The 23,478-nt window shown below is 43.2% G+C and overlaps 2 protein-coding genes and 1 pseudogene across 2 annotated transcripts; 2 read left to right on the top strand and 1 right to left on the bottom strand.

The window, feature by feature from the left end:
- The first annotated feature begins 2,952 nt into the window (after window positions 1–2,952).
- On the top strand, window positions 2,953–7,322 carry LOC124707648 (calcium-dependent protein kinase 16). The gene is made up of 7 exons (XM_047239311.1): window positions 2,953–3,622; window positions 5,170–5,313; window positions 5,395–5,547; window positions 5,663–5,778; window positions 5,980–6,147; window positions 6,711–6,941; window positions 7,037–7,322. Exons 1-7 carry the CDS (start codon window positions 2,953–2,955, stop codon window positions 7,184–7,186), a joined length of 1,632 nt encoding a protein of 543 aa, XP_047095267.1. The 3' UTR covers window positions 7,187–7,322.
- Window positions 7,323–10,733: 3,411 nt separating this feature from the next.
- LOC124648697 lies at window positions 10,734–16,003 on the top strand. Its single transcript, XM_047188413.1, has 8 exons — window positions 10,734–10,965; window positions 11,165–11,785; window positions 12,164–12,467; window positions 12,559–12,838; window positions 13,186–13,293; window positions 13,611–13,889; window positions 14,563–14,706; window positions 15,548–16,003. The coding sequence occupies exons 1-8, from the start codon at window positions 10,734–10,736 to the stop codon at window positions 15,722–15,724; spliced, it is 2,145 nt and encodes a 714-aa protein (XP_047044369.1). The 3' UTR covers window positions 15,725–16,003.
- A 4,833-nt stretch (window positions 16,004–20,836) lies between these two features.
- LOC124706859 lies at window positions 20,837–22,670 on the bottom strand (annotated as a pseudogene).
- Between the last annotated feature and the right edge of the window lie 808 nt (window positions 22,671–23,478).

The following is a 23,478-nucleotide window of genomic DNA, read 5'->3' as shown; positions in this document are numbered from 1 at the left end:
ATATCTCTAAATTTACGGTAAAGAATATCTTGATAGAGGTTTCTATCATATGATTTGATATACCCAAACTAGAAAAATCTAGAGCATATAATGGTATGTAAGAGGATCTTGTCACCGAACCATTGCCATGTCAATTTCTTGGGACAAAATGTATTTCATATATGACAATGAGATGGCCTATGTTCGGAAATTCAATTTGGCAGCCGGGTGGGTATGCTCCCTCTACAAAAAAAAAATCATATTTTGAAGTGTCAAAAAATTTGGATAAAAAATATGTACATCTCCATAATATATGTGGATTTGTCAAGTTTCACAAAAACAATACTTTTTGTAGTCTATGTAAAAAATAGAAAGTTTATCTTGTGAAAAGCATTATTTTTAGCACTAAGTTTTGTCTTTTTTGCACATGTCACATGATAATTTGATTTTTTATGAAACAACTTTGTGAGCGCGTAGCACGTGAAGATGTGTGTGCGAATTTTTTTTATTCCATTTTTTAAAATTCAAAATATGTGTTAGATGCATTTCAAAATATAAGGAGCATATGCTCCCATGTTACAAAACACCATATAGTTGGCACTGAAAGGCCAACACCAATAGATATCTTGAGAGGGGATCGTGAAACATGAGATCTCCGCACCCCGCCATCACTAATAAGATGATGTTGGGGAGGAAGGGAGCGAATTGGTATTGTGTTTCCTGACCTCGTTATGACAGTGCTCCGATGAGCGCCAATTTTGTTGTTGGCAAATTCAAACCAATTAAGTCCATGTCTCCACTATTATTGTTGTTGTTGGTGACATGTCGGTGAAATCGAGTGTGTTTTATGTAGCAAAGGTGTTTTGTCGTGCAACAAGCACATATGTTGTTTAACCCATGCACGATGTCATCTTGTTGCAATGATTTTCAGTGTCCGCTTGAAGGGGATGTTTCTCAGGTTGCAAGCATGTATATTGTTTATTGTATGCATTATTCATGAATTGCATATGTTGGTTTTCATGTTGCATAGGTGCAGATGATTTTCTAACAGTTTGGCAACGGTTAGTGAGGTATGTTGCATACATTGTTTTTTTTGTTACACACATATGTTCAAAATCGTGCAAAAAAAATTACACATTCATTGTGTACCACGAGGAAAATGTCCTGAATAATGTTGCATATATACATAAAACATACATTTAACTGATATCTAACGACACTACAGATGATGGATCAGTCGATTATTTAGCGACTGGTAGCTAAATTAACGTAAAAATTTGGACAATTTAGCGGTGCATTCATTAGTATTAATTGACCTTGGTAATCTAGAGTAGTCTTACATGAAACACAACACCCGATCTAAATCCAAAGGAAGAATAAATTAAGCCATGCCATTTAATTTTTTCATCCCAAATTGTAAGGCGCCTAATGATTAGATAAAAGTTAAATCATACTAACTTTGACTAAATATTTAGGCGAAAATCTACATCTATAATATTAAATAGACATATTAAGAAACTATACTTTATGGTAAATATATCTATATTGATTAAGTATTGCAAGTATTTATATTTTTTGTGTATAAACTTAATCAAACTTAAATATGTTGACTTTTAAGTAATCCTTACACGCCTTACATCTTGGAACCAAGGAAGTATTGGTGAATGAATATAATCTTTAACATGTGATATTTAATTACCAGGGATCACGGTGGGAACCATCTTTAGTTACATAAAATACAAATTAAACTGGAACTAATTCCTAGCACATGATGTAGATAATTGTTTTTGCAGTGAGAATTAAGTTAGGCCTCAATCAACTCTATTTTCTCGCTAATTCTCATTTAGCTTTATAACAGTTACATGTGCATTGTGATTTGACGTCAGAGTTACATATCAGTTGAAAGTGAGATTTTTTTTTGGGTTACACACGGGTTACATTGAGCTATACGAGAATTGCAATTGGAATTTTTCCAGTTACTTACTGATTATGTATGAGTTGCAACTCAGATTTTTGGAATTAAACATTTATTTGAGCTGGTTTTGCAATTAAACATAGTTACGTGGGAGTTGTAAGTTGTAACTCAGTTTTTTCCAGTAACACATGCCTTCCACGTGGGTTGTAATTGCGATTAGACAACCGTCATTCAAGTAAGAACTAAGCGTATAAGCTTTCTCATTCCAATAATCCATAGTCGCTCCCTAGATAAAATAAACGGAGGGAGGGTACATTAGGCTGACCATAGTGTTAGTATCTTAGGTAGTATCATGCATCTTAGGCTCATAAAAATACTGGTGTGATATATAATTAAAGAGGAGAGATAGAATTAGAGTACCATATAGATACGGTATCATAACACACGTTACGAGAAAAGTTAGTGCTAAATAGATCTTGTACACATATTTGTATTGTAATTCTAGAAAACAATAAATTTAGAAGATTATGATACTCTATAATATCATCCACTATACTATCGAGATACTATATGCTATAACCAGCCTTTCGTATAAAATCCCGTATACCACAAAATTCGGACAGAATCTTTCCGATTGAGCACTAAACAATGGCTGATGCGCCTGGTTTTATATCGCCGGATGCTCTGATCCTTGTGTCCACATCCACGCCTCCACGCCCGTCGAAACTCCGGTAGCCGAATCCGGTCAAACTCGTCGACGACCACCACCCCCGAACTCCCCCAAGGTCCCAACTCCATTGTCGGGGCCACCTACCAGCCACCCATCGGGCTCCCAAAACAACGCCACGTGGGAATGTTCCCCACCCTCGCCGCTACGCGTCCCCCACGACGACTCCCTATACCGTTATACCCGACAGAGGTCTCGTCTACTCTTTCTAGCTCTAGCACTAGCCCACCTTCTCCCTCACAGTCCCCTCTCCTCTTCTTCCTCCCCCACCCCACCGCGGTGCCCAATGCCGTACAAACCCTAGCGGCCCCACCCCGGATCTCGCGCGGCCATGGGCAACTGCTGCCGCTCGCCGGCGGCCGCGGCGCGGGAGGACGTCGCGTCCTCGCACTTCCCCGCCTCCGCCGGGAAGAAGAAGCCCCACCAGCCCCGGACCGGCGCCGCCGCCGCCACCGCCACCGGCGCGGGGGAGAAGAAGCGGCTGTCGGTGCTGGGCGACGAAGGGCGGGACGTGAGCGGCGGGATCGACGAGAAGTACGCGCTGGACCGGGAGCTGGGGCGCGGCGAGTTCGGGGTGACGTACCTGTGCGTGGACCGGGGCTCCCGGGAGCTGCTCGCCTGCAAGTCCATCTCCAAGCGCAAGCTGCGCACGCCCGTGGACGTGGAGGACGTGCGGCGCGAGGTGGCCATCATGCGCCACCTGCCGCGGAGCGCCAGCATCGTGGCGCTGCGGGAGGCCTGCGAGGACGACGGCGCCGTGCACCTCGTCATGGAGCTCTGCGAGGGCGGCGAGCTCTTCGACCGCATCGTCGCGCGGGGACACTACACGGAGCGCGCCGCCGCCGCCGTCACGCGCACCATCGTCGAGGTCGTGCAGCTCTGCCACCACCACGGGGTCATCCACCGGGACCTCAAGCCTGAGAACTTCCTCTTCGCCAACAAGAAGGAGAACTCCCCGCTCAAGGCCATCGACTTCGGACTCTCCATCTTCTTCAAGCCCGGTATGCATAAGCCTCCCCGCCCCGAGATCCATCCACCCCCGCGATTTGGACGAACTGCTTCGCCGCACTTTTGGACTTTTGCGCGATCCGTGGTCCGGGTTGGTGGCCGTTTCTGGGTGGAGTTTTCGCTAGTGGTCGTTGCTGTAGCTGAGCGCTACTATTTTCGGGCTTGCGTAATCTGACGGGAATTTGGTGGTTCTCTCTCTCTTTTTGGTAGGACTTTCTAGACATATCCCTTTTGTTCTTACAAATTCGACATGTCAGTACTCGGTAGCTCAATGTAGCTTCCTGCTTTTGCTTCTGCGGGTGTCGAATCTCTCGGTAGTTGCCTCTTGCAGATTGTTCCGATGCTGGAATCTTAGATGCTAGGTTGACTTGCTGGGCCATGGTTCACTGCTATTTTGAGGATTTGGGGAAAAATAGTGGGAGTAGACGTCACATAGCTATTGCCAAATATACTCTAATGTTGTTTCCCTTATAGTCCAGAACAGGTGTTGTTATCTTGTATGCTGATTCAATGTTCAATCTGAGCTCAGTTATTTTGGGAAATAAGGTTCAGGGAAGCAACTGTTAGTAGACTTAGCATTATCAATAAGCAGCTCATTTGCAACACTAGTATTGGTTAGTTATAGGAATTCATACTGATCATGATGAATATGCTGCACGATACTTGAAGCAATACAGTTGTGCTCCTTTATGTCGCCTAACTTAGTAGGCACAATTCTATACTCTTGTCCTCTGCTTGAAAATTATTAAGTTTGAACCACATGAATCATTATTATCCAGTAAATCTATCTTTGTTTTCTGTGGCATTTCTCTTCTTAATTCATTGTTATGTAACATTTCACACTACGCAGACGGCATGAACCTTACTGATTTTATTATCCCCCTGTTCGTGTACCACATGGCATTCATGCTATCGATACAGACACTTAGTTTTCTTTGCCGTACTGACCTTGCTTACTTGGTTGGTTAATTTCTTTTCATCACTAAGAACTAATTTTAATGTATGTGTGGGCCAACCAACGTATTATAAGTTATGGACGTGCATCTTGAGGTTGATACATTTAACTTGCTTATTATAGAAATAAAAGTGAGTTGTCGATTTTTGTTGTTGATTTCTTCGCTGTTGATTATAAGCATCCCAAATGTTTTCAGGAAGCACCTCTTTATTGCCCAATCTGGCTCTCTCTCCTTTTTTTGTGGGCATCTGGCTGTTGGTATAGAGGATCCATCTTTATAGGATCGAAAACAAATTTTCTTGCAGCAGTGTACCAGTAGGAAAATGGAATAGATGAGACATCTCAAATATGTAACATCCTTCTCCTTATATAGTGTTGTCGGATTTGTAATGTGACTCTGTATGACAGGAAAGCCCTCAAACATCACTTTATTATATTGCTCCCTGCATTATTCAAATCATTTGGAAAATTGATGGTTTGATGATTTTCTTTGCTTTCTGTCATACACCCTCAGTTGTTCCCTGTGAAATGTATGTATGATGTATATTTAAAACCTTATATATCGTGCCACTATGTGATGTTCAGGCGAGAAGTTTTCTGAAATTGTGGGGAGTCCCTACTACATGGCTCCTGAAGTGCTCAAGAGAAACTATGGACCTGAAATCGACATATGGAGTGCTGGTGTTATCTTATATATATTATTATGCGGCGTTCCTCCATTTTGGGCTGGTACTTTGCCTTTTCTTTATGAGAACCTTTTATCCTTTATCTTTGTTCTCGTGCAAATTGTCTTACCAGGTTACATTGCAGAGACTGAACAAGGAGTTGCACAAGCTATCCTTCGTGGAAATATTGATTTTAAGAGAGAACCCTGGCCCCATGTTTCTGATAATGCTAAAGATCTTGTTCGACAGATGCTTCAGCCTGATCCGAAAATCAGGCTAACGGCAAAGCAAGTTCTTGGTAAGATGTACCTTCAATATCTCTTAAGTTTTTTAAAACAGCACAGTATTATGCTACTTTCAGTATTCTCAGATTTATGAAATATCACCATCTGCCTTGATTTCTGTTCTTGCAGAGCATACATGGCTTCAAAATGCCAAGAAAGCTCCAAATGTTCCTCTTGGAGACATTGTAAAGTCAAGGCTGAAACAGTTTTCAAGGATGAACAGATTCAAAAGAAGAGCACTAAGGGTTTGGATTTTCTTCTCCCATGAATCAGATTTAATTTCCTTTGATATTACTACTCCCTCCGGCACTAAATACTCGCCGCAGGTTCAATGAATCTAGACACATCTTTGCCTAAATCTGTGACAAGTATTTAGGGCTGGATGGAGTATTATTTTCTCAATCTACATGGAAAATATGTTGTACTGATGAAAAATGTTTGACTAGGTTATTGCTGACCACTTGTCAGCTGAAGAAGTTGAGGACATAAAGGAGATGTTCAAGGTGATGGATACCGACAATGATGGTATAGTATCATATGAAGAGTTGAAGAGTGGGATCGCAAAATTCGGTTCTCACCTTGCAGAATCTGAAGTACAAATGTTAATAGAAGCTGTAAGTGTTTTCTTTGCTTGTTAAAATGTTCAGGCAGATTAAGCGAGTCCCTATCTTTGATCACTGTCCATGCTGAATCACTTTATTTGCTTCTAAAATTTGTGCATGGTACATAGTTCTTATGTTGTTCCATCAACCATTAATGCAGTAAAATATATTGACATTTTTTGTCTACCAGATGGTGGAAGTAGCTTTGGTCCCTCTTATTGCATTTGTTTGGTTCTTGGGACCTTAATAAATAGCAACAAGGGATAAAGGATATAACATCAACCCTTTCTTCCATTTCTACTAAGGACTTGTCTATTCTACATTTCTACTCACTTCATATGTTGTTTATGATTGACAAGATCTAGAGCCTCAAGGCTAACATTTGACTGAAGTTTTAATTTATATAGATCGTACATATAGAGAGGAATGAACTTGCTAATTATTTATTATTAGCCTTCATTTTTGTGGTTCTCTTCGGTCCATGAGAAGACTCGACTATTTATGTTGAAAATTAGGTAGTCCAAATTGCTTGACTTGTGTAATATTAATATCTGGTCTTTGTGGTTGGAAATTAGGTGGATACAAATGGTAGAGGAGCACTAGATTATGGTGAATTTTTGGCTGTCTCGCTTCATTTACAAAGGATGGCGAATGATGAGCACCTTAGGCGGGCCTTCCTATTTTTTGATAAGGATGGCGATGGTTTTATTGAGCCCGGGGAACTTCAGGAGGCCCTGGTGGAGGATGGGGCAGGTGATATCACAGAAGTGGTGAAGGACATATTGCAAGAAGTTGACACTGACAAGGTGGAGGTTCATTTGTATTTGTACCAAAAGGAAGGTGCAACCTTTTGGATAGTATCCCTCTCCTTACTAAAAATCTACTTTGATCGTTTCCGCAGGATGGCAAAATTAGCTTTGAAGAGTTCGTAGCAATGATGAAAACTGGCACAGACTGGAGAAAGGCATCACGGCATTATTCGAGAGGACGTTTCAATAGCCTTAGCATAAGGCTTATCAAGGATGGATCTGTAAAGATGGGAAATGAGTGAATTGCAGACGGTGATCTTACTCTGGTCATGTAAGTCTGGCTCTCCAACCCACTAAGCAGTGACCCTCTTTCCTTCTCTAATGATTATTTTGCGGAAATTTAGATAGACTCCCCCCTGATTGGCTTACTCGTGTAAGTAGCTTTCCTGGTATCGCTGTGGAGCTTGCACTGAATGATGCACCAACCGCTGTGTGCACCTGCTTGCTCCCTGCCTGATATATCTCCTTTTGCTGTACCTGATGTCAAGTGTTGTACAATATTTTGTTGTGTTCCTTCAGATGCACTTTGTTGGCTTATTGGATTCATGTGTAATTGCTCAAGAATTAGATATGCCTAGTAGCTCAATGAGTGTTAGTGCAGCTTTGCTTTCAACTGTGTACCAAAACAGCATATTGCCAGGAGAAAAGAACAAAGAGGCTCCATGTAGCTACAACTTGTGTACACAGTGCTACCCTTTGTGTGACGTTCTATTTTCAGTCTTGCACTAGATTGTCTGATGGGGGACACTGCTTGTTCCAGTAGTCTGAAACTGGGAAGTTCAACTGCATGCCAAAATGGGATCAGGGGTCTGCAGTCTGCAGTTTGTCACAGTAGAATTCAGAGAAGTTTGCCCTGGTTTATGTATTTGTAGAAACCCGGTGTGGTGGGTCTAAACCTCACAGCTCTTCGGGCCATTGATTCGGAAAATCATTGGAAATTATTTGACACTTTCCCCGTTTGGCTGACTAATCATGTGGCCTTTACACTTGAGCTTCAGCTACCACTGTTTTCAAGCGGAAAAAAATCAAAAGGGAAAGCGGCTCGTTTAGCTTTACTTTGGCCCTATCACTCCAAAACGGGCTGTAGATGTAACAGGTACTGGTTTGATCTAAATCTGCCGTGTTTCTCATGGCAACCGCCATTTTGGTTAGCTAAAAAGATGTACTGGACTGTAAGTAAGTCACGTGGTTCCTGCCACAGTTTATCAGGTGGAGCTGAGTTTTCAGTGCAGATAATATATCCTGAAGTGAGTGTTCATGTCACGTAAAGGTGGTCAAATAAACGTTGTACCGCCAAGCTTTCTCCCCTTTACTGCCAAGAAACAAAAAGCAGGGCTAGTATCCATCTTATCACCAAACCTTTGAACCGAAGATCAAGTGCTTGCTGGAACTGCTTTCTTCTCTAAATCGCTTTTCCAGCACATTTCTACCTTTGGAACCATAGATTTCAACCATCAATTAGGGTAGCAGTACATCTGGTGGCTGTAAGTAATCACTAATCATACAAAACGACACAAACGAGACACCAACCGCACTTACTTTTACCCCGTAGCCCATCTCAACTACCGTGACAACTCCAGCGCGACGTCGTTTCTACACTATGGTGTGCCTAACCAGATGAGATAAAAACAACTGACATTTTCTTTTCTCAGGTGGTATAGACTAAGGGTTTGATTTAAAGATTTGCATATGAAATTAAATCCTATAATATTTTTTCCTATGATGGTTGTTAGATTATTAGGATTAATTCCCTAATAAGAGTTTTTCCTAAGTAATCCTTTTCACTAGATTTCATAGAAAATCTAACATCTGCTCATAGCTCTTTTTTTAGATTCCTTTGTTTTTTATGTGGTGAAATCAAACAAATTTTGATCATATGAATTTCTATAGGATGGCAATGGGCATGCCATTGCAATTCTATCCTATATTTTCCACGTTTCTATATTTTTTTTCTATCCCACGAATCAAACAGGCCCTACGACCCTTTAAATTCCTTGATTTGCAGAATTCTCAAAATACATGAACATGAATGCCACAAGATTGACATGGCATCCCATTTTTTTTGAATCCTACAGGATTAAAAGACTACATGGATTTGCAAACCGAGCTTGCTCCGTTTAGGGTTTGCATTTATTTAGATTTATTCTAGGATTTAACATGGGTGTTTGCATTTATTTGAATTTATTCTAGGATTTAATCGGCGTTATTCTTTCAATTGTAGGTGACGTACCCGTCTACAACGAGGTGCATGTGCTCATATGGGTAGGGTGTGCGTGTGTGCGTTCATAGGGGATTTTTCCCCATAAAAGGAATCATAATAAGGACTTGAAATTTGTGGAAATTATCAAGTAGTACTTTCTTCAGATTCCGATCCAGAGTATATTCATATTCACTTGTTAAAGAAATGGCTATAAAGAACGAATTAACCCTTTATCCTTTTTTTCTTTTTAAATACCCCCTACCCAGGGAAAGAAGAGTAGGACAAAAGATATGGAGTGCAATCCAAAAAAATAGAATTATTCCTTCCTCTAATACATATTCATACAGAATTCCTTATAAACTAATGCCTAAATCTTTTTATTTATTAATTTAATTACTATAACAAGTGTTTTATTCCAAGATTAAGTTATTACTGAACAAAGAAAAAAAATTCTTATATTATAAAGGATGAGATCAATTCGAAAGCGCTTTTTTTTTATTCTAGCAGACAGAATTCCTTTGGTCTAATTTAGGACTTTTCAATATATTTTGCGGGGTGAGTGTACATGATATTTTGCTTCAAAATGGAGGGCAAATGAATCTTTTGAAGAAATTTCTAAGAATTGTGATCATCCTTATATAAAACAACCAACGCAAAAAAATTCTTGGGGGGGGGGGGGGCAAATCCTTCAAAATTCCTTTGAACCAAATGAGCCGTAAATAAGTGGATCTTTGTAGGATTCAAATTCTAGGGGTCACTCATCAGTAAGCTAGTTTGTACTCAACAACATCCTAAGCTTTTTGCAATCTCTCGAAAAGGCCATGCCCCACGATCTGTAACGCTGATCTACCAAACCAAATTCTTGAATCTACCAAACCAACATAGTATCGCGCAATTATGCAGAGCATCGTTCGTCCGGTAACCAGTTGCACGACTGCACGGCCGCTCGGCTGGAATATGTACTACGCGACGCCATTATGCTCAGCTGCTCGCTAAAGCCGGAGCAGATGTGGTTCGATCGAACAGTAGGGTCGGGCTCGGGAAAGGTGTGCGATGCGATGCGAGGGCGAGGCGGGCCTGCCACGGCAGATCTGGCGTCGTTGCCTCTGGCTGGCCGCTGGTACTGGTAGATCCGTCCGCCGTGTCCGTCACGATCGATTCGAGCGCAGCGCAGAGAATCCGCCCACCGGAGCGGAGCAGGGGAGGACGTCCAGCGCAACAGCGACTGACAATAATGACGGCTCCGCTCCCTCCGCATCGGATCGCGGCCACCCTGACCAGGTGACCCGACCACCCACCGGCGACAGCGGCCTCCGGGCCGACGCCGACATCGACTCGCTGGCTTGCCGGGCCCCACCTGTCAGCCGCTGCTGCGTGTTGTTGGCTTGGATCCCGTGCGGCCTCTGCTAGCTAGTGCTCCTCTCTCGCTCTCGCTCTCGCTCTCGCTCTCGTCCCGTACGGTGCCCACTCGCTTCGCTTCAAATGATGGCGGCGCAGGGTGAGCGGCGGAGGCACGCTGAGCGCGCGTGACTCTGGGAGTCAGTTCGCTGGCTTACTCGGCGGCGTCCGGCGCGGAGGGCAGCGACGTCATGGAGTTCCCCGCCGACGCCGGGCACGGCTTCGCGCTCCGGGACGGCGTCCTCGCGGCTTCGCGCTCCGCCGCTGCCGCGAGGGGCGGAGGCGAGTCCACCGACTCCGATGGCCCCCGGCTCCCGCCGCTGCGGCTCGGCGCCTCCTACGCCGACTCCCGGGCCGCGCTCGCCAGCCCGTGCTCCAGCTCCTCCTCCGACGCCTTCCTCAGCACCAGCTCCTCGCCTTCAGGTACGGGCCGCGACACCGGAAATTTCCATTCCCCCCACCACACCAATGCGCCGAACCGTCCCCCGAGAGCGGGGGCGTGTGAGTGTGTGACGAACTGGCAACTGACGCTGTAAATCTCGATCTCCACGAGACGCATTCGTCAACTCTGTATACGTGATTTTTGCTCGGGTTTCTAACCCGAATTTTGTCGGTCATTCAGGGCTGCTGAATCCGTACGGGATATGGTCGCCGCCGCGCGCGCCGTCGGAGGCGGCGTCGTCGTCCTCGGAGGTGGACTTCCGCTCGGCGCGCGAGTACGACACCGCCGACCTCTTCTTCGGCGACAACTGGCTCCACGCCGACCGCCCGCTCCACCGCGAGCCGCCGCCGGGCAGCGCCACGAGCGGCGACGGCGACGAGGAGGACAAGTTCATCGTCGGGCCCGGCGCCGGCTCGCGGCGGAGCGAGACACGCGACGACGGCGGCCGGCGGCACGCGCGTAGCAAGGACGACGCGGGCTCTGCAGGGTGCGCGGAGGTGTACACGTCGCCGCCCTGCAGGTGCTGCCATGGGGAAACGGAGAAGGATGGTCTGGAGTCTGCGAGTGATTCCTGGTCTGCTGTGTACGGGAGGTACCAGATCATGGATGACCTGACGGAGGTGCTGGACGAGTGCGGTACAGACGCGCTTCACTTCAGGCGCAATGACGGTGCCGCGCTCAAGGGCGCTCCATTGGTGGATTCCAGGACTGGGGGTGACCAGGAGTTTGATCTGAGTGCGCTGGAGAAGGAACTTCAGATGCTTAGCCCGTACCTGGGTGAAGACGCAGATGCTCTTAACAGTAAGTACTTCTGGCCTCCTTCATAATTCCTCAGGATCATTTGTCGTGTTTTGTAGAATTCTTTAGCAAGCTCAGCATGCGGTTTCAGTTTGCGACGTTGTTGTAATTGGGTTGTTTTCTGAAGAGATTCCGATTATACTTTGTACCGGCGCCTGACTGTTGCAGTTCTAGAACATTGATATGTGCTTGAATTACGAACCCATAACAAACTTGAATTATGATGTACTGTACTTTTTTGCTGCCTAATGTGATTTAGTATGGCTGATCCAGATTTGCATGACTTTGTAATTCCAAAATTCACTATTATTCGCATTTGAAGTCTTTTTTTTTCTTCATGTGGACTAGGTGGTTCACTTCTGACTTTGTAATCTCTTTCAGGCTGTAGGTTTGACCCTAACTTCAGAGTAAATGATGAACTAGATATTGACATTGTAACAGATGAGAAAACTGTCGATGACAAAGAACTTCTAAAGAGTAGTTACAGCGTGCATCCTTTTCCTGAGATTGTCACTCCTGAAGATGTTTATGAGATGGAGGACTTCGGGTCAGCAGATACAAATGTTCAAAATACCACTACTGATAAAATCGACGAAGGTCCAAAAACAGATATTGATCTTGCAAGCTCTATTTTTCATCAAGAATATGAAGAATTTGAGCTGAGAATTTTCCACCGGAAGAACAGGTTCAGTATCCAATACCTTTTCTTATTATTTCTGCTCCCTAATAGTTATTTGAATGTACTCATATGCTCATATGACAAGCTTCTCCTGCAGGACTGGCTTTGAAGAAACCAAAGAATTTCCTATTGTGGTAGATTCAGTTGTTGCTGGAAGATATCGTATCACTGAATATCTTGGTTCAGCTGCATTCAGCAGGGTCGTACAGGCACGCGATCTTTGCACGGGAATGGATGTCTGCCTTAAAATAATTAAAAATGACAAGGATTTCTTTGATCAGAGCTTGGATGAGATAAAGCTCCTTAAGTTTGTAAATAAACATGATCCGGCAGATGCACATCATATATTACGCCTATATGATTTTTTCTACTATCAGGTATTGATATGGAGATAAATTCAATTAAAATATTGGTTTACTTTTACACCATACCTTACAATTTGAGGAAATAAATTTCTGTAAAAGGGAAATAATTATATTCACTCTATGTGCCAGAATCTTAGTTTACTCTTTTGTCTTTTTCTCCTTTTGGTTTCCATACGTTTCCCGGTGGATTTCATATCTAGCCTACCCCAACTTGCTTGGGACAAAAGGCTTTGATGTTGTTGTTGATGTATTCTCTTAATGCACAATGTATGATTAAGTTATTGGCCTGTTAACTACTAATTCCTGCACTTATTTCATTTTTGACGTCGGATAATGCTGACAGCTGAAACAATCAACAGGAACATCTTTTCATTGTCACCGAATTACTACGGGCAAATCTATATGAATTTCAAAAGTATAACCAGGAGTCCGGTGATGAGGTCTACTTTTCATTGCCCAGAATACAGGTATCTGACTATTTTCTTTTTCTTGAGAGCATCTCCGTCTATTTGGCTACTGAAGCACCCTTTGTAACCTTCTTATATAAATTTTGATTTCATGAATTATCTCATCAGTGAAAAATTAAAATTAATGGCACCATATCAAATCATTCGCAGCTGACCTTGTACACTGTAGCTTTAAAGGAAGATACATTTGTGTTTTGGCCCTTCTTTCCCATTTTTCTCTCCAAGTGATAATTTTGGGTAGTCTGGAATATATTTTAAGAATAAATAGTTCATTTGAAATGTCAATACTAAAAAATGAGACCTTCCCTTGTTTTCAGGCTATAGCTCGACAGTGCTTAGAAGCCTTGGTGTATTTGCATCATTTAAATATAGTTCACTGTGACCTGAAACCTGAGAATATCCTGATGAAGAGCTACAGCAGATGTGAAATCAAGGTTATTGATCTTGGAAGCAGTTGCTTCTTAACAGACAACTTAATCCTATATGTTCAATCACGTTCTTACCGCGCTCCTGAGATCATTCTGGGTCTCCCATATGACCAGAAGATTGACATTTGGTCTCTTGGCTGCATCTTCGCTGAGCTGTACACTGGTGAAGTAAGTTTACATGTTGACTTACTAAACTCCATTTTTGTTTGGTTTACATGGAATTCTCAAGGCATATCGACATTTTATCTACAATAACACGGTTTAATCCAATCACAATCAAAGATACACCAGAGTTATCTACGACTAAATTAATATATGTCTGATTTTGTAACTTATCCTCGTAATCTCTGGCAGTTAAGGTTCTGATCGAGGCTTATTGTTTGTGCTTGTTTAATCACTTGCTTCATCCCAAGAAGACTGTAAAATACTTGAACGCTATAGGTCCGCCCTTCACAGGTTGAGTAGCATCTCCTTTGTGGTCTTAAGGATGTTAATACGAAAGTGTGTAGAAACTACAGAGTTAATTCAAAAGCAAAGAAAGACCTTGTACTAGCATTGATATACAACAGAACCATCTGTTGATCTAGTATGAATTGGAGATAATGTGTCTAGAATCTTTGTTCAAAACGCTTGAAAAATAATTTCAGAGAATTAGTGCACCCCCAGAGTAAGAACTGACAAGCTAATGAGATGCCTGGTACCGGTAGAATTACATCTGTCTGTATCAAATAGCCATGTTCTAATAGTCCAAGAAAAGGCATGTTCTTCCGTTTCTTAAAGAAGTAGAACTCCTTGTGAGTGAGGACTCCTTGTGACTAAGGACGCTGGCTACATGTCACAGGTGCTCTTTCCTAATGAATCAGTGTCAACCATTCTTGCCCGGATAATTGGAATAGTTGGCCCAATTGACACCAAGATGCTTGCACTGGGACAGGAGACTCAGAAGTACTTTACAGAAGAGTATGACCTTTTCCACAAGAACGAGGTACAAAATCTTGTTCACTTTCAGCTTGTGCCAGTCTCGTCAAACATCACAAGTTCCACCAGGAGCTTTTTTAAGTATATTTATAAGAAACCCAATATTATTTTGGTACTTTGTTGTCCAATCTTTGTTTGACTTCGATGTGATTAACGTGATATCAACATAATTTAGTCTGCATGCACACTTTAGTTGGCGCAAATTATGTGCTGTTTTCATTCTAATCCTTGGATTTCTGAATGTCCTCTGGAAAAACTAGTCTTAGTTCTGCCTTCAGGACCTCTTTGTATCCCACATGCTTGGCATGGTGAATGGCACTGGCATTATTGTTCACAAGTACGCTGCCATAGAAGTTATTTACATTGCAGCTTTTGTTCTAAATTTTGTTATGCCAAATAACTAAAAGAAATTATTATGCTGTATGGAACATCTTAAGTTTTGAAGAAATCAAAGTCAAAAAACTTAAATGCTCTGCATAAGTAGCTTCACAATAACAAGAACAAGATACTAGTTGGAAGAACTGTTGCCTTCTGTTAGTGGAGGACTTGTATCATTGTGTTTTAGTAGCTGCCGGGGGTGTTTTTTGCAGTTGGTCTCATGGGATAACCATGTTCGTCTTTACTTCTTTGGGATATGGTTCCCTCCTCATTCACACTGAGTATGCCAATTAGGTGAACACCATCCCTGCGCATAATCTTGAAAAACAAACTTGTTTGTCATTGCTATAAACATCTCTGGCATAAGGATCTCATTTGTTCTATGGCACTTCCACTGTTATCGTGACCACACTAGAGTTATTTAGAACGTGTCGTTTATTTTTCCAACTCCTTTGTTCTTCTTATTCTAGGAGACGGATCAGCTGGAGTATTTGGTACCAGAGAAATCCTCCTTGCGGCGCCACTTGCGATGCTCCGACTCCAAGTTTGTTGATTTTCTGTCTTGCCTTCTGCAAGTTAACCCCAGAAAGAGACCAACAGCCAGGGAGGCGTTGCGGCATAGATGGTTTTCACACACATATCGTTGAGCTGCCGATCAAAACAATTCTTCACACGGAGGGACATTTTTGAAGTTCCTCATCTCATGAAACGATTTTTTTTTTCTTTTGCAGCTGGATTTTCTCCTTGCGTTTTCTCTTTCAGGCAACCCTTGGCCTGTTTTGCGAGGTGAATACATACCTTCTCATGCATGTATATATGAGAAAAGGTTCCTATCTGTACAGCTGGCGTTTACTCTGACGGGCATTTTTTAAATAGTTCTCCGATGTACTTCTAATTCATAATATAGCAAATCAAGTTTGGTTTAAGCTGTCATGTGTTTATCTTTATCTCTTAGAACTTGTTTGCATCTTTGTAGCGCTTTGATATTCGGTTTGAAGTAAATACTGAAGCTCAAAAAAGTAAGTGTGCATCCATCCAATCTGTATCATATAGTATGGTGATAGTTTTGTCCGACTGCTTCTTAAAGAGATTGTTTGCCACTTTGCCTCACTGCTCATGTATTCGATAGTATTTTCAGCTATCCAAATCGACACTTTTGTGGCAATCGGCAAGATTACATTGGCCGACATAATAAAAAGCAAAAAGAAGTTGCAAATTTGACTGTTACCCCCGGCAAGCATCTAGGCGCTAGTAATCAGGTTTGCGGGCCCACACGACCTGGACCCAGCAACAGCCAAACTGCGCGCTTGCAACTTCTTTGCCCCCCCGTTAATGGCCAATTAAGCTGGGGTTACAGGCCCACACTGCTGGGCTCGGCGAGAGTATTAGAGAGATCTGTCCTTTTAAACCAGCGAGAATTCTCTTCCGCACCCGAGGTGGGACTATTCCGGCCCGCGCCCGACCCGCTCCTCGCTCTCGGCCCTGCGCAGGTCTCGTCCGCACCCCCGTGAGCAATCGGGATCCTGTTCCCGTCTTCCCTCTCTCGAATCCGTTCCCTTTCTCAACTCTCCTCCACGGATCCATCTCCGCAGTGGAAAAGAATGCATCATCTCCGGCGATGGTTCCGCCTCAACCTGCTGTCTTCCACTTCATGGCTGAGGTAAGAGGTAAAATTTCGTCCGCGTTTGTTCTTTATTTTGCTATAATTTGCTTCATCTGGGTTCTGTTTCCGTTAATCGTGTACCTTGCGCATGTGAGACACGGGCGACGGTACCTTGATCGGAAGTCCCCATCCCCACGGCACTTGGTCCTTTTCACATGGCCATTCTGAAACTACAACTGCTGACCATGGGGCATGATCCATTGTCCTTCTGTGAAGAGGTACTGCATGATCACCCCAATCCACAGACATATGTAATTATGTACTCCTATGTGTATGCATGCGCAGACACATAGAATCATTGGCATCCCTGCATTTTTTCCTTGCAACGATTTACCTTTGTCATATGGTATGCAAATTCCTAGTGAACTTCAGCATACACGCCGCGTCTCTAGGTGAGTTTTCTTGTTCTTGATTTCATCCGTTTCATTATGTCGGCCGTTTTATTTTGTCGGTCATTTAACTACACGTCATGATTTGTGGTTCATTAGATATGCAATGTGTGGGTGACTTCTTTCTTTTCTTAAAACGGGTTATTTATGTGCTTCTGTTTCTAATAGTATACATTACATATACTCATACATTATGCATTAGGCATGTCCTTGTGAGCTTTGCTGGGTTTCCTTAACTTGGGATTGGCCTCAGATCTAACGGTCCTAAACACATATGTCGGGAGTGGCCTCACCATCGTGGGTACTCAACACGCTTAAATGCTTTAGCTAATATCCATGTCTTATGACAATTGGGGGAAAGGATTTTTGGGTTGAAACTGGAAGAACCTGAAGAATGCCTCGCCTTGTCACCATGATATGCAATTAAGCATTGTATTTTCTTTTTCCTCGCCTTGTCATCAACTGATCATGCTTGAAACTGGAAATTGTGATTTCATAACAAGTGATTAACATATTAAGTACACAAACTGAGCAATAAATTATTGATAAGAACCTGAAGGATGCCCCGCCTTGTTACCATAATATCCAATTAAGCATTGTCTTTCCTCTCAAAAAAAAATTAAGCATTGTCTTTTCTCTTCCCCCAAATATACTATCACCAACTGATCAAGCTTGAAACTCGAAATTGTGATTTCATAAAAAATGATTATACATTGTGTGTTTCTGCTGCAATCAAGAAATGATTGTTATCAAAATACTAATTCATTGTTCATTTCAACTTAAAAGTGGCATATGTAAATGGACTAGTTCAGCAATTCTGTTTACTTAAAAAAAAATTGCTCCTTTTTTCCTCTGCCAATCATTCCATTTATATGTTTATATTAAAATGGCTCCGATGTTTTGTTTCCAGGTTTCTTAAATCTAAAAACAATCAAGTAGTAGCTGATGGTGCCAGGAGATCCATTTTGCGGAAAAGCTGGAGAAGTTTGGTTTTTTGGAGTTTGCTCATGAACTACTTGTTTTGGGAAAATCTGGAAGTTGTTTCGGGCTTTAAGTTCAAACCAGAACATTCTATAGAAGCACTCAATTAAGTCAATGTATGGTTGCAAGGCAAGCTCATTGTTCTGTACTAAAAGGTGGATTCAACACACTTTAACTCCCTTGTGGGTAATTTTTATTAGGGACCTCCTCTGCTTACGTATCCCTACAGTATGAGTGAGAGATGTGTGATGATGTAATGATTGTTTGAACATACAGTAATCTGTTTTTACTTACTATTCAGAAGAACCTTCATTTTGAGAGATATAAGCTGCTCTGGAGTGTGGCTGATCTTGGAGAATTGGAATCCTCGTGTACTCTGCAACTGATAAGTTTACCCTTAGTTTGAGATATAGAGATTGTACGGCATTGATCTTACTTGTTGTCTTATATATGCCAGTAGTCCACTTTAATGCCTTGCTGCATAGGTTGTTGTTTTAATTACTACTTAATAGCCTATTTCTTATACCATATCTCTATCCCGTGAAATTCTTGAACAGAAAGATGGATGCATATACCTGTCGTGTTTCTTGGATTATTTACAAGCGGTATTGAAGCTCTATTTTTTGCAATATTAGCCGCAGCCTATATATGTCTCACTTTTTAGGCAAAAAAGTTGATACTCATTTGGCATTTTTATATTTCATTAAATTTTCAATTAGTGCATCTCCACCAATGCCCTCCAAATGACGTCGGTCAAGACACGCCCTTTAAGGGCGTTTGCAATAGTTGACGCGGTTTGTGGGGGAGGGGGCTGCCCACACGGGCGACCCTCAAAATGGCCTCCCAAAGTAATTTTGGTAGAAAAATGCAAATAATTCAAAGTCCTCACCATAGAGCACTCAAATCAAAGTTCAAAGTTGGCACTCAAGTTACCCCCGCCTCCCAAAGAGTTCTTTTTTAAATTCAATCATATGACCGCGACATATGCCAGCTCCATGTTACCGAAACTTGTCATCTTTTCTTTCACTCAAGTTTCTGAAAAAAACTGCTGGTCACTTGGTCCTCCTTATGCCCCAACACTAGTATGAACAGAAATCCTTTCTGAAGTAGGAGATCAATGTCACTTTATTGATGTGAAGGGGATGTGCATTGAATGATGCAATCTTTAACGAAATTGAGCCGACCCTTTATGGAAGCCAATGTGTTTTTACCGGAGGAAATGAATTTAATATTTCATAGAGGAAGGACAAAGTCTCATTTAAATCTCATTAGCATATGTTAGCCTGATTGTATAACAGTTATTAGGTTTTTACTATTTTGACTAACGATCTTTTTTGCGAAACCTATAATGTAACTTCTTATCAACATATTTTTTCACCATAGGAAATTACCTACTGTTTCTCCTACTGTTTCATACTCCTTCCATAGAAAGAAGTATTGTCTTTCGAAGAAACGTGGGTTCTTTGCCCTCTCCAACATAATCATGTCTACTTTGGATCCAAGCTTCCTGATGAATATCTCAATTCATCCATTCTAAAACACATGTGCACTTTGTCTATAAAATTTCTACCACGAATTACATTTTATATCAGATACAAGAGATAACTATAATGAAAATGGTACTACCTAGTGTCTAGATACATCCAAATTTTGATAAATCTAAGACATCTATTTATGGACGGAGGGAGTATGTTCTACAGCCAATGCCGTGATAACTAATATCAAATTAACATTTATCCGAGCAAGCAGGTTGTCTTTGAGTTAGTCAGAGACGTCTAATAAGATTAAAGAGAGTGCAAACATTTCTCATCATTATCATGCAAATACCCCATGCAAAACAATCCATTACCAGTTTTGATAGCTATAAAGTGAAGCAGATCAGAACCGAACATTTTAAGCGCATGGACATTTTAAGAAATAGAATACACATGAAGTCTTTTGCAAGTAACATTGTATTTCCGAGACTGTTCCATAAAAGCTCCCACTGAACTATGGTCAATGCAACGTAGTCAATTAGTCATCCTATTCAACAATTGTGCACTTAGAAAAGTCTGAGATGCATAAGAACATCCGGTCATTTCAGAGAATTACATTAGCCAATAGAACATGCCCAGAATCGTCACGGAATTTTCCCCACAATGAGATCTCATGACTTCCAGGTGCCACCTTCAACTTCGTTGCTGGTCAAAATAAGTAACCTGCAAGGAAAAAAAAATAGTAAGCAGAAATACTTTTGGTGATGACATACTTGGGTAGCATTCGTGTTGAAGTACCACATGGATAACATTTCAGCACTAGTGCTATGTCCATTTACAGCATGATCACTAGAAGTGTAGCATGATTGAAGAAATATAAGTACTATATAATGTAATCAGCCATGATATTCATATACAGTCCAAAAACTAAAACATCATCATATTCTCACAACTCGCAAGTGACAAACATATGTAACTAAACATGACTCGAACCAAACACAAGTTTAACAATGGTGTTTTAGTAAAAAATATTGGACAACTAAGGCAACTAGTTCAAGGGTTACTTGGAAACAGTGGCAGAGATAGGAATGGTATGTTGTGATGTCAAAAGCTCAAAGATGATGGACATATACACAATACACACATACACATGAAAACATGTAGAGTTTGGTTGCTAATTATTCTTTTGTGATGTGGCCTGACCAAACACTCTACACGTAGCTCCGCCACTGCTTGGAAATATGACCGATACTTCATCGTTTGCGCAAGTAACACATTGCAAGAAAGAATAAGGTATGACTAAATTCAGACGAAAGAAGAAGCACACAAACAAGAAAGAGTTACTTAAGAGAAAGTACCAAAGATAAGTTAGCCGGCATGCTTCAGTTTTTCTGGCCTACGCGAACCAGCATCTCTGCCAAAGTCTTCCTTTTGCTATTGGCCTTGTTGCTCGCAAGGGTTCCTTCAATAATATTTGTAGAGACACAAACTTGAGTAAAATTGACACAAAGCAAGAAGAGCGGTAGTATATATTTCTTCATGACACCACGAGTAAAATATACTACTAACAATTGGCAATGTAATTCAGAAAAGTATGAGCCCATGTGCAATGATTATGCCTATTCATAAGACATCAAAATTCAAATCGCACAGTTCAGAGACTTCAATACAAATGGTGTCTATTATTAACAAAATAATCCATGCTACGCCAGCACATGGTTCTAACAAGCACATGATTTGAGAAAATGTTAGCTGCGCAATCTAACAATTAGAAGACAATAAACTTTCAATGCTTCAGTAACCAATGTAGTGAAAACAACCACGTTGAAGGAGCTTATGTATGAATACTACCTGGGATATAGCTTGATGCAAGCCATGGTGGGAGCACGCACGGAAGAAAGAGACGAGAGCGGCGATTCATTTGACGGCCGGGCGATTGTGTCAGGAAGAGGACTCCTCCAAATCTCCTCCCCCTTACCCATGTCCAGGGCAACAACATGTCCACCATGTTGGAGGTACAGAACGTTGGCTTTGAATGGATCTATGGCAGCAATCCACGGTGCGTTGAACATATGATCAGGCGAGGTTTCTGCAATTTTAATCGCGTGATCCAGCGTCCAGCTGCAGGTCTCGGCATCGAGCGAAAAGGAGCCGATTTGGAACGGCTGGTGGATGTTACAGAGCTGGACGTACCGCAGCTTCCCCTCGCTCACTCCCAGGCGCCGGTACCTGCTCAGCATCGGGCTCTCTGCCAGTGCCAGGCCACCTGTTTCAGCAGCAGGCAGCGCACTGCAGTCCGGCAGCTCGACGAAGCAGTGCTCCGGCCGGTCGCTGAACGGGTCGACGGAGCAGACGCCCAAGCTCAGGTCGACCCACCACAGCCGGTCGCCCAAGGCCAGCACCTCATGGTCGGTGTCCATCTGCATCGCACGCCATGCCGGCGCCGCAGTGGACGGCGCGAACAGCTCCCGCTCGTCCCACTCCCCTGTATCTGACAGATATCGTCGCAGGACTCTGCTGCTGCTGTCCCCTTCCCCGCGGCCGAGTTGAGCGACCACGAATCTATCAGGCGGGCCGTGGGAGCCTTCGGGGGATTGGGTGAGCAGGCCGAAGGGCGGCGTGCCCATCTTCGCCGCATCCGTGTCAAGGGCAGGGAGGCGGAATAGCTGGCCGCTGAGGGGGTTGCAGACGAAGCGCGCGACATCCAGTTGGGCGCCGTCGACGGACACGGCCATCTCGTGCAGGAGGCTTTTGTGGCAGAGCTTGCGGACGGCCGGAGGGAACTGGCGGGTGTCGGCGAAGTCGAGGAGGAGGAGGCCGTCGCAGCTCGCGGCGCGGCCGCTCCCGGCCGCTTCGGGGTAGGCGAGGTCGGCGAGGACGGAGAGCTGGGAGACGCACGGGGCCTCGTTGAGGTCGAGGGACGCGCGCTGCCGGCCCGGCGGCGGCGCCCCCGACGCGTCCAGCTCCGGCTTCTTGTGAACCATGGCCCAGGGAGGGCGCGAGGCCGACCTGCGGAGGGAGCGTCGGAGGGGCGCCGAGATGTCACCGGCGAGACGCCGGAGCGGGAGGAACATTGAGGTTCCGGAGGAGGAGCAGGCGTGGTACGGTGGAAGGCGGAAGGAAGCCAGAGAGGAGAAATGCGGGGAGGGGTTTGGCGCACAAGACTGGGTCCATGCGGCTCTGACAGCTTCTGGCAAAAAGACGGGTCCCATCGAGCTTTCTTCTCACTGGGTTGTCTGTTCGTGGTGAAAAATTACTACATCTTGAAATACATATCTACTACATCTTCAAATGTTAAATAATTTTAAACAAAAAAATTATGTTTACAAACGGGCCGCCTCTCACCTGCGGCGTTCGAGGTGGTCGCGCTCGTCGTCGCGTAGGAGTCGTCGGCGCGGAAAAATCCTCCGTCGCCGCAAGAACTGCCCCGGTGACAATCCGAGGCCTAATCTAATTAAGTACTCAAATTAACGAGCGCACGCATTAGTGTTTAGGTAAGTATTTTGGCTAGTTTATGTAAATTATCTTCGAATGTAGCTCGATTGGAGCAAGAATGAGTTCAATTTCGCAAGATCATCGCAGCATATTTTCTCGCGACGTTTGATTTTCGGTTTTTCAGTTCGCGGGTTTGGTTTCTAATCTGCGCCGTGACTAAAACCACCTAAACTGAACAGTTTGCCGCGTTTTCGGTTCGGAGAAATACGGGCTCTGCTAGAGATGCTCTTATATGGCGCATGCGACAAGAGACCAAACCATCGAGTTGGTTTTGATGCCCCCGATCATGGCGTGCGTACGAGGTGGCCACAACCGTTGGTTCGTGGGTCTTCTCCTTAACGTTATTTTGACTGAAACATACGTTCAAAGTCTTTTGATGAGAAAATCAACTTGTGTTT

The sequence above is a fragment of the Lolium rigidum genome, chromosome 4 (assembly GCF_022539505.1).
Source record: "Lolium rigidum isolate FL_2022 chromosome 4, APGP_CSIRO_Lrig_0.1, whole genome shotgun sequence".
Taxonomy (NCBI): domain Eukaryota; kingdom Viridiplantae; phylum Streptophyta; class Magnoliopsida; order Poales; family Poaceae; genus Lolium; species Lolium rigidum.
This window is presented reverse-complemented; position numbering and strand designations above follow the sequence as displayed.

Coding starts and splice junctions, on each gene's coding strand:
- LOC124707648 (XM_047239311.1), top strand. CDS start 2,953: ATGGGCAACTGCTGCCGCTCGCCGGCGGCCGCGGCGCGGGAGGACGTC. Junction 3,623..5,169: donor CTCCATCTTCTTCAAGCCCG/GTATGCATAAGC, acceptor TGTGATGTTCAG/GCGAGAAGTTTTCTGAAATT. Junction 6,148..6,710: donor TACAAATGTTAATAGAAGCT/GTAAGTGTTTTC, acceptor GTTGGAAATTAG/GTGGATACAAATGGTAGAGG.
- LOC124648697 (XM_047188413.1), top strand. CDS start 10,734: ATGGAGTTCCCCGCCGACGCCGGGCACGGCTTCGCGCTCCGGGACGGC. Junction 12,839..13,185: donor ATGATTTTTTCTACTATCAG/GTATTGATATGG, acceptor AACAATCAACAG/GAACATCTTTTCATTGTCAC. Junction 13,890..14,562: donor CTGAGCTGTACACTGGTGAA/GTAAGTTTACAT, acceptor TACATGTCACAG/GTGCTCTTTCCTAATGAATC.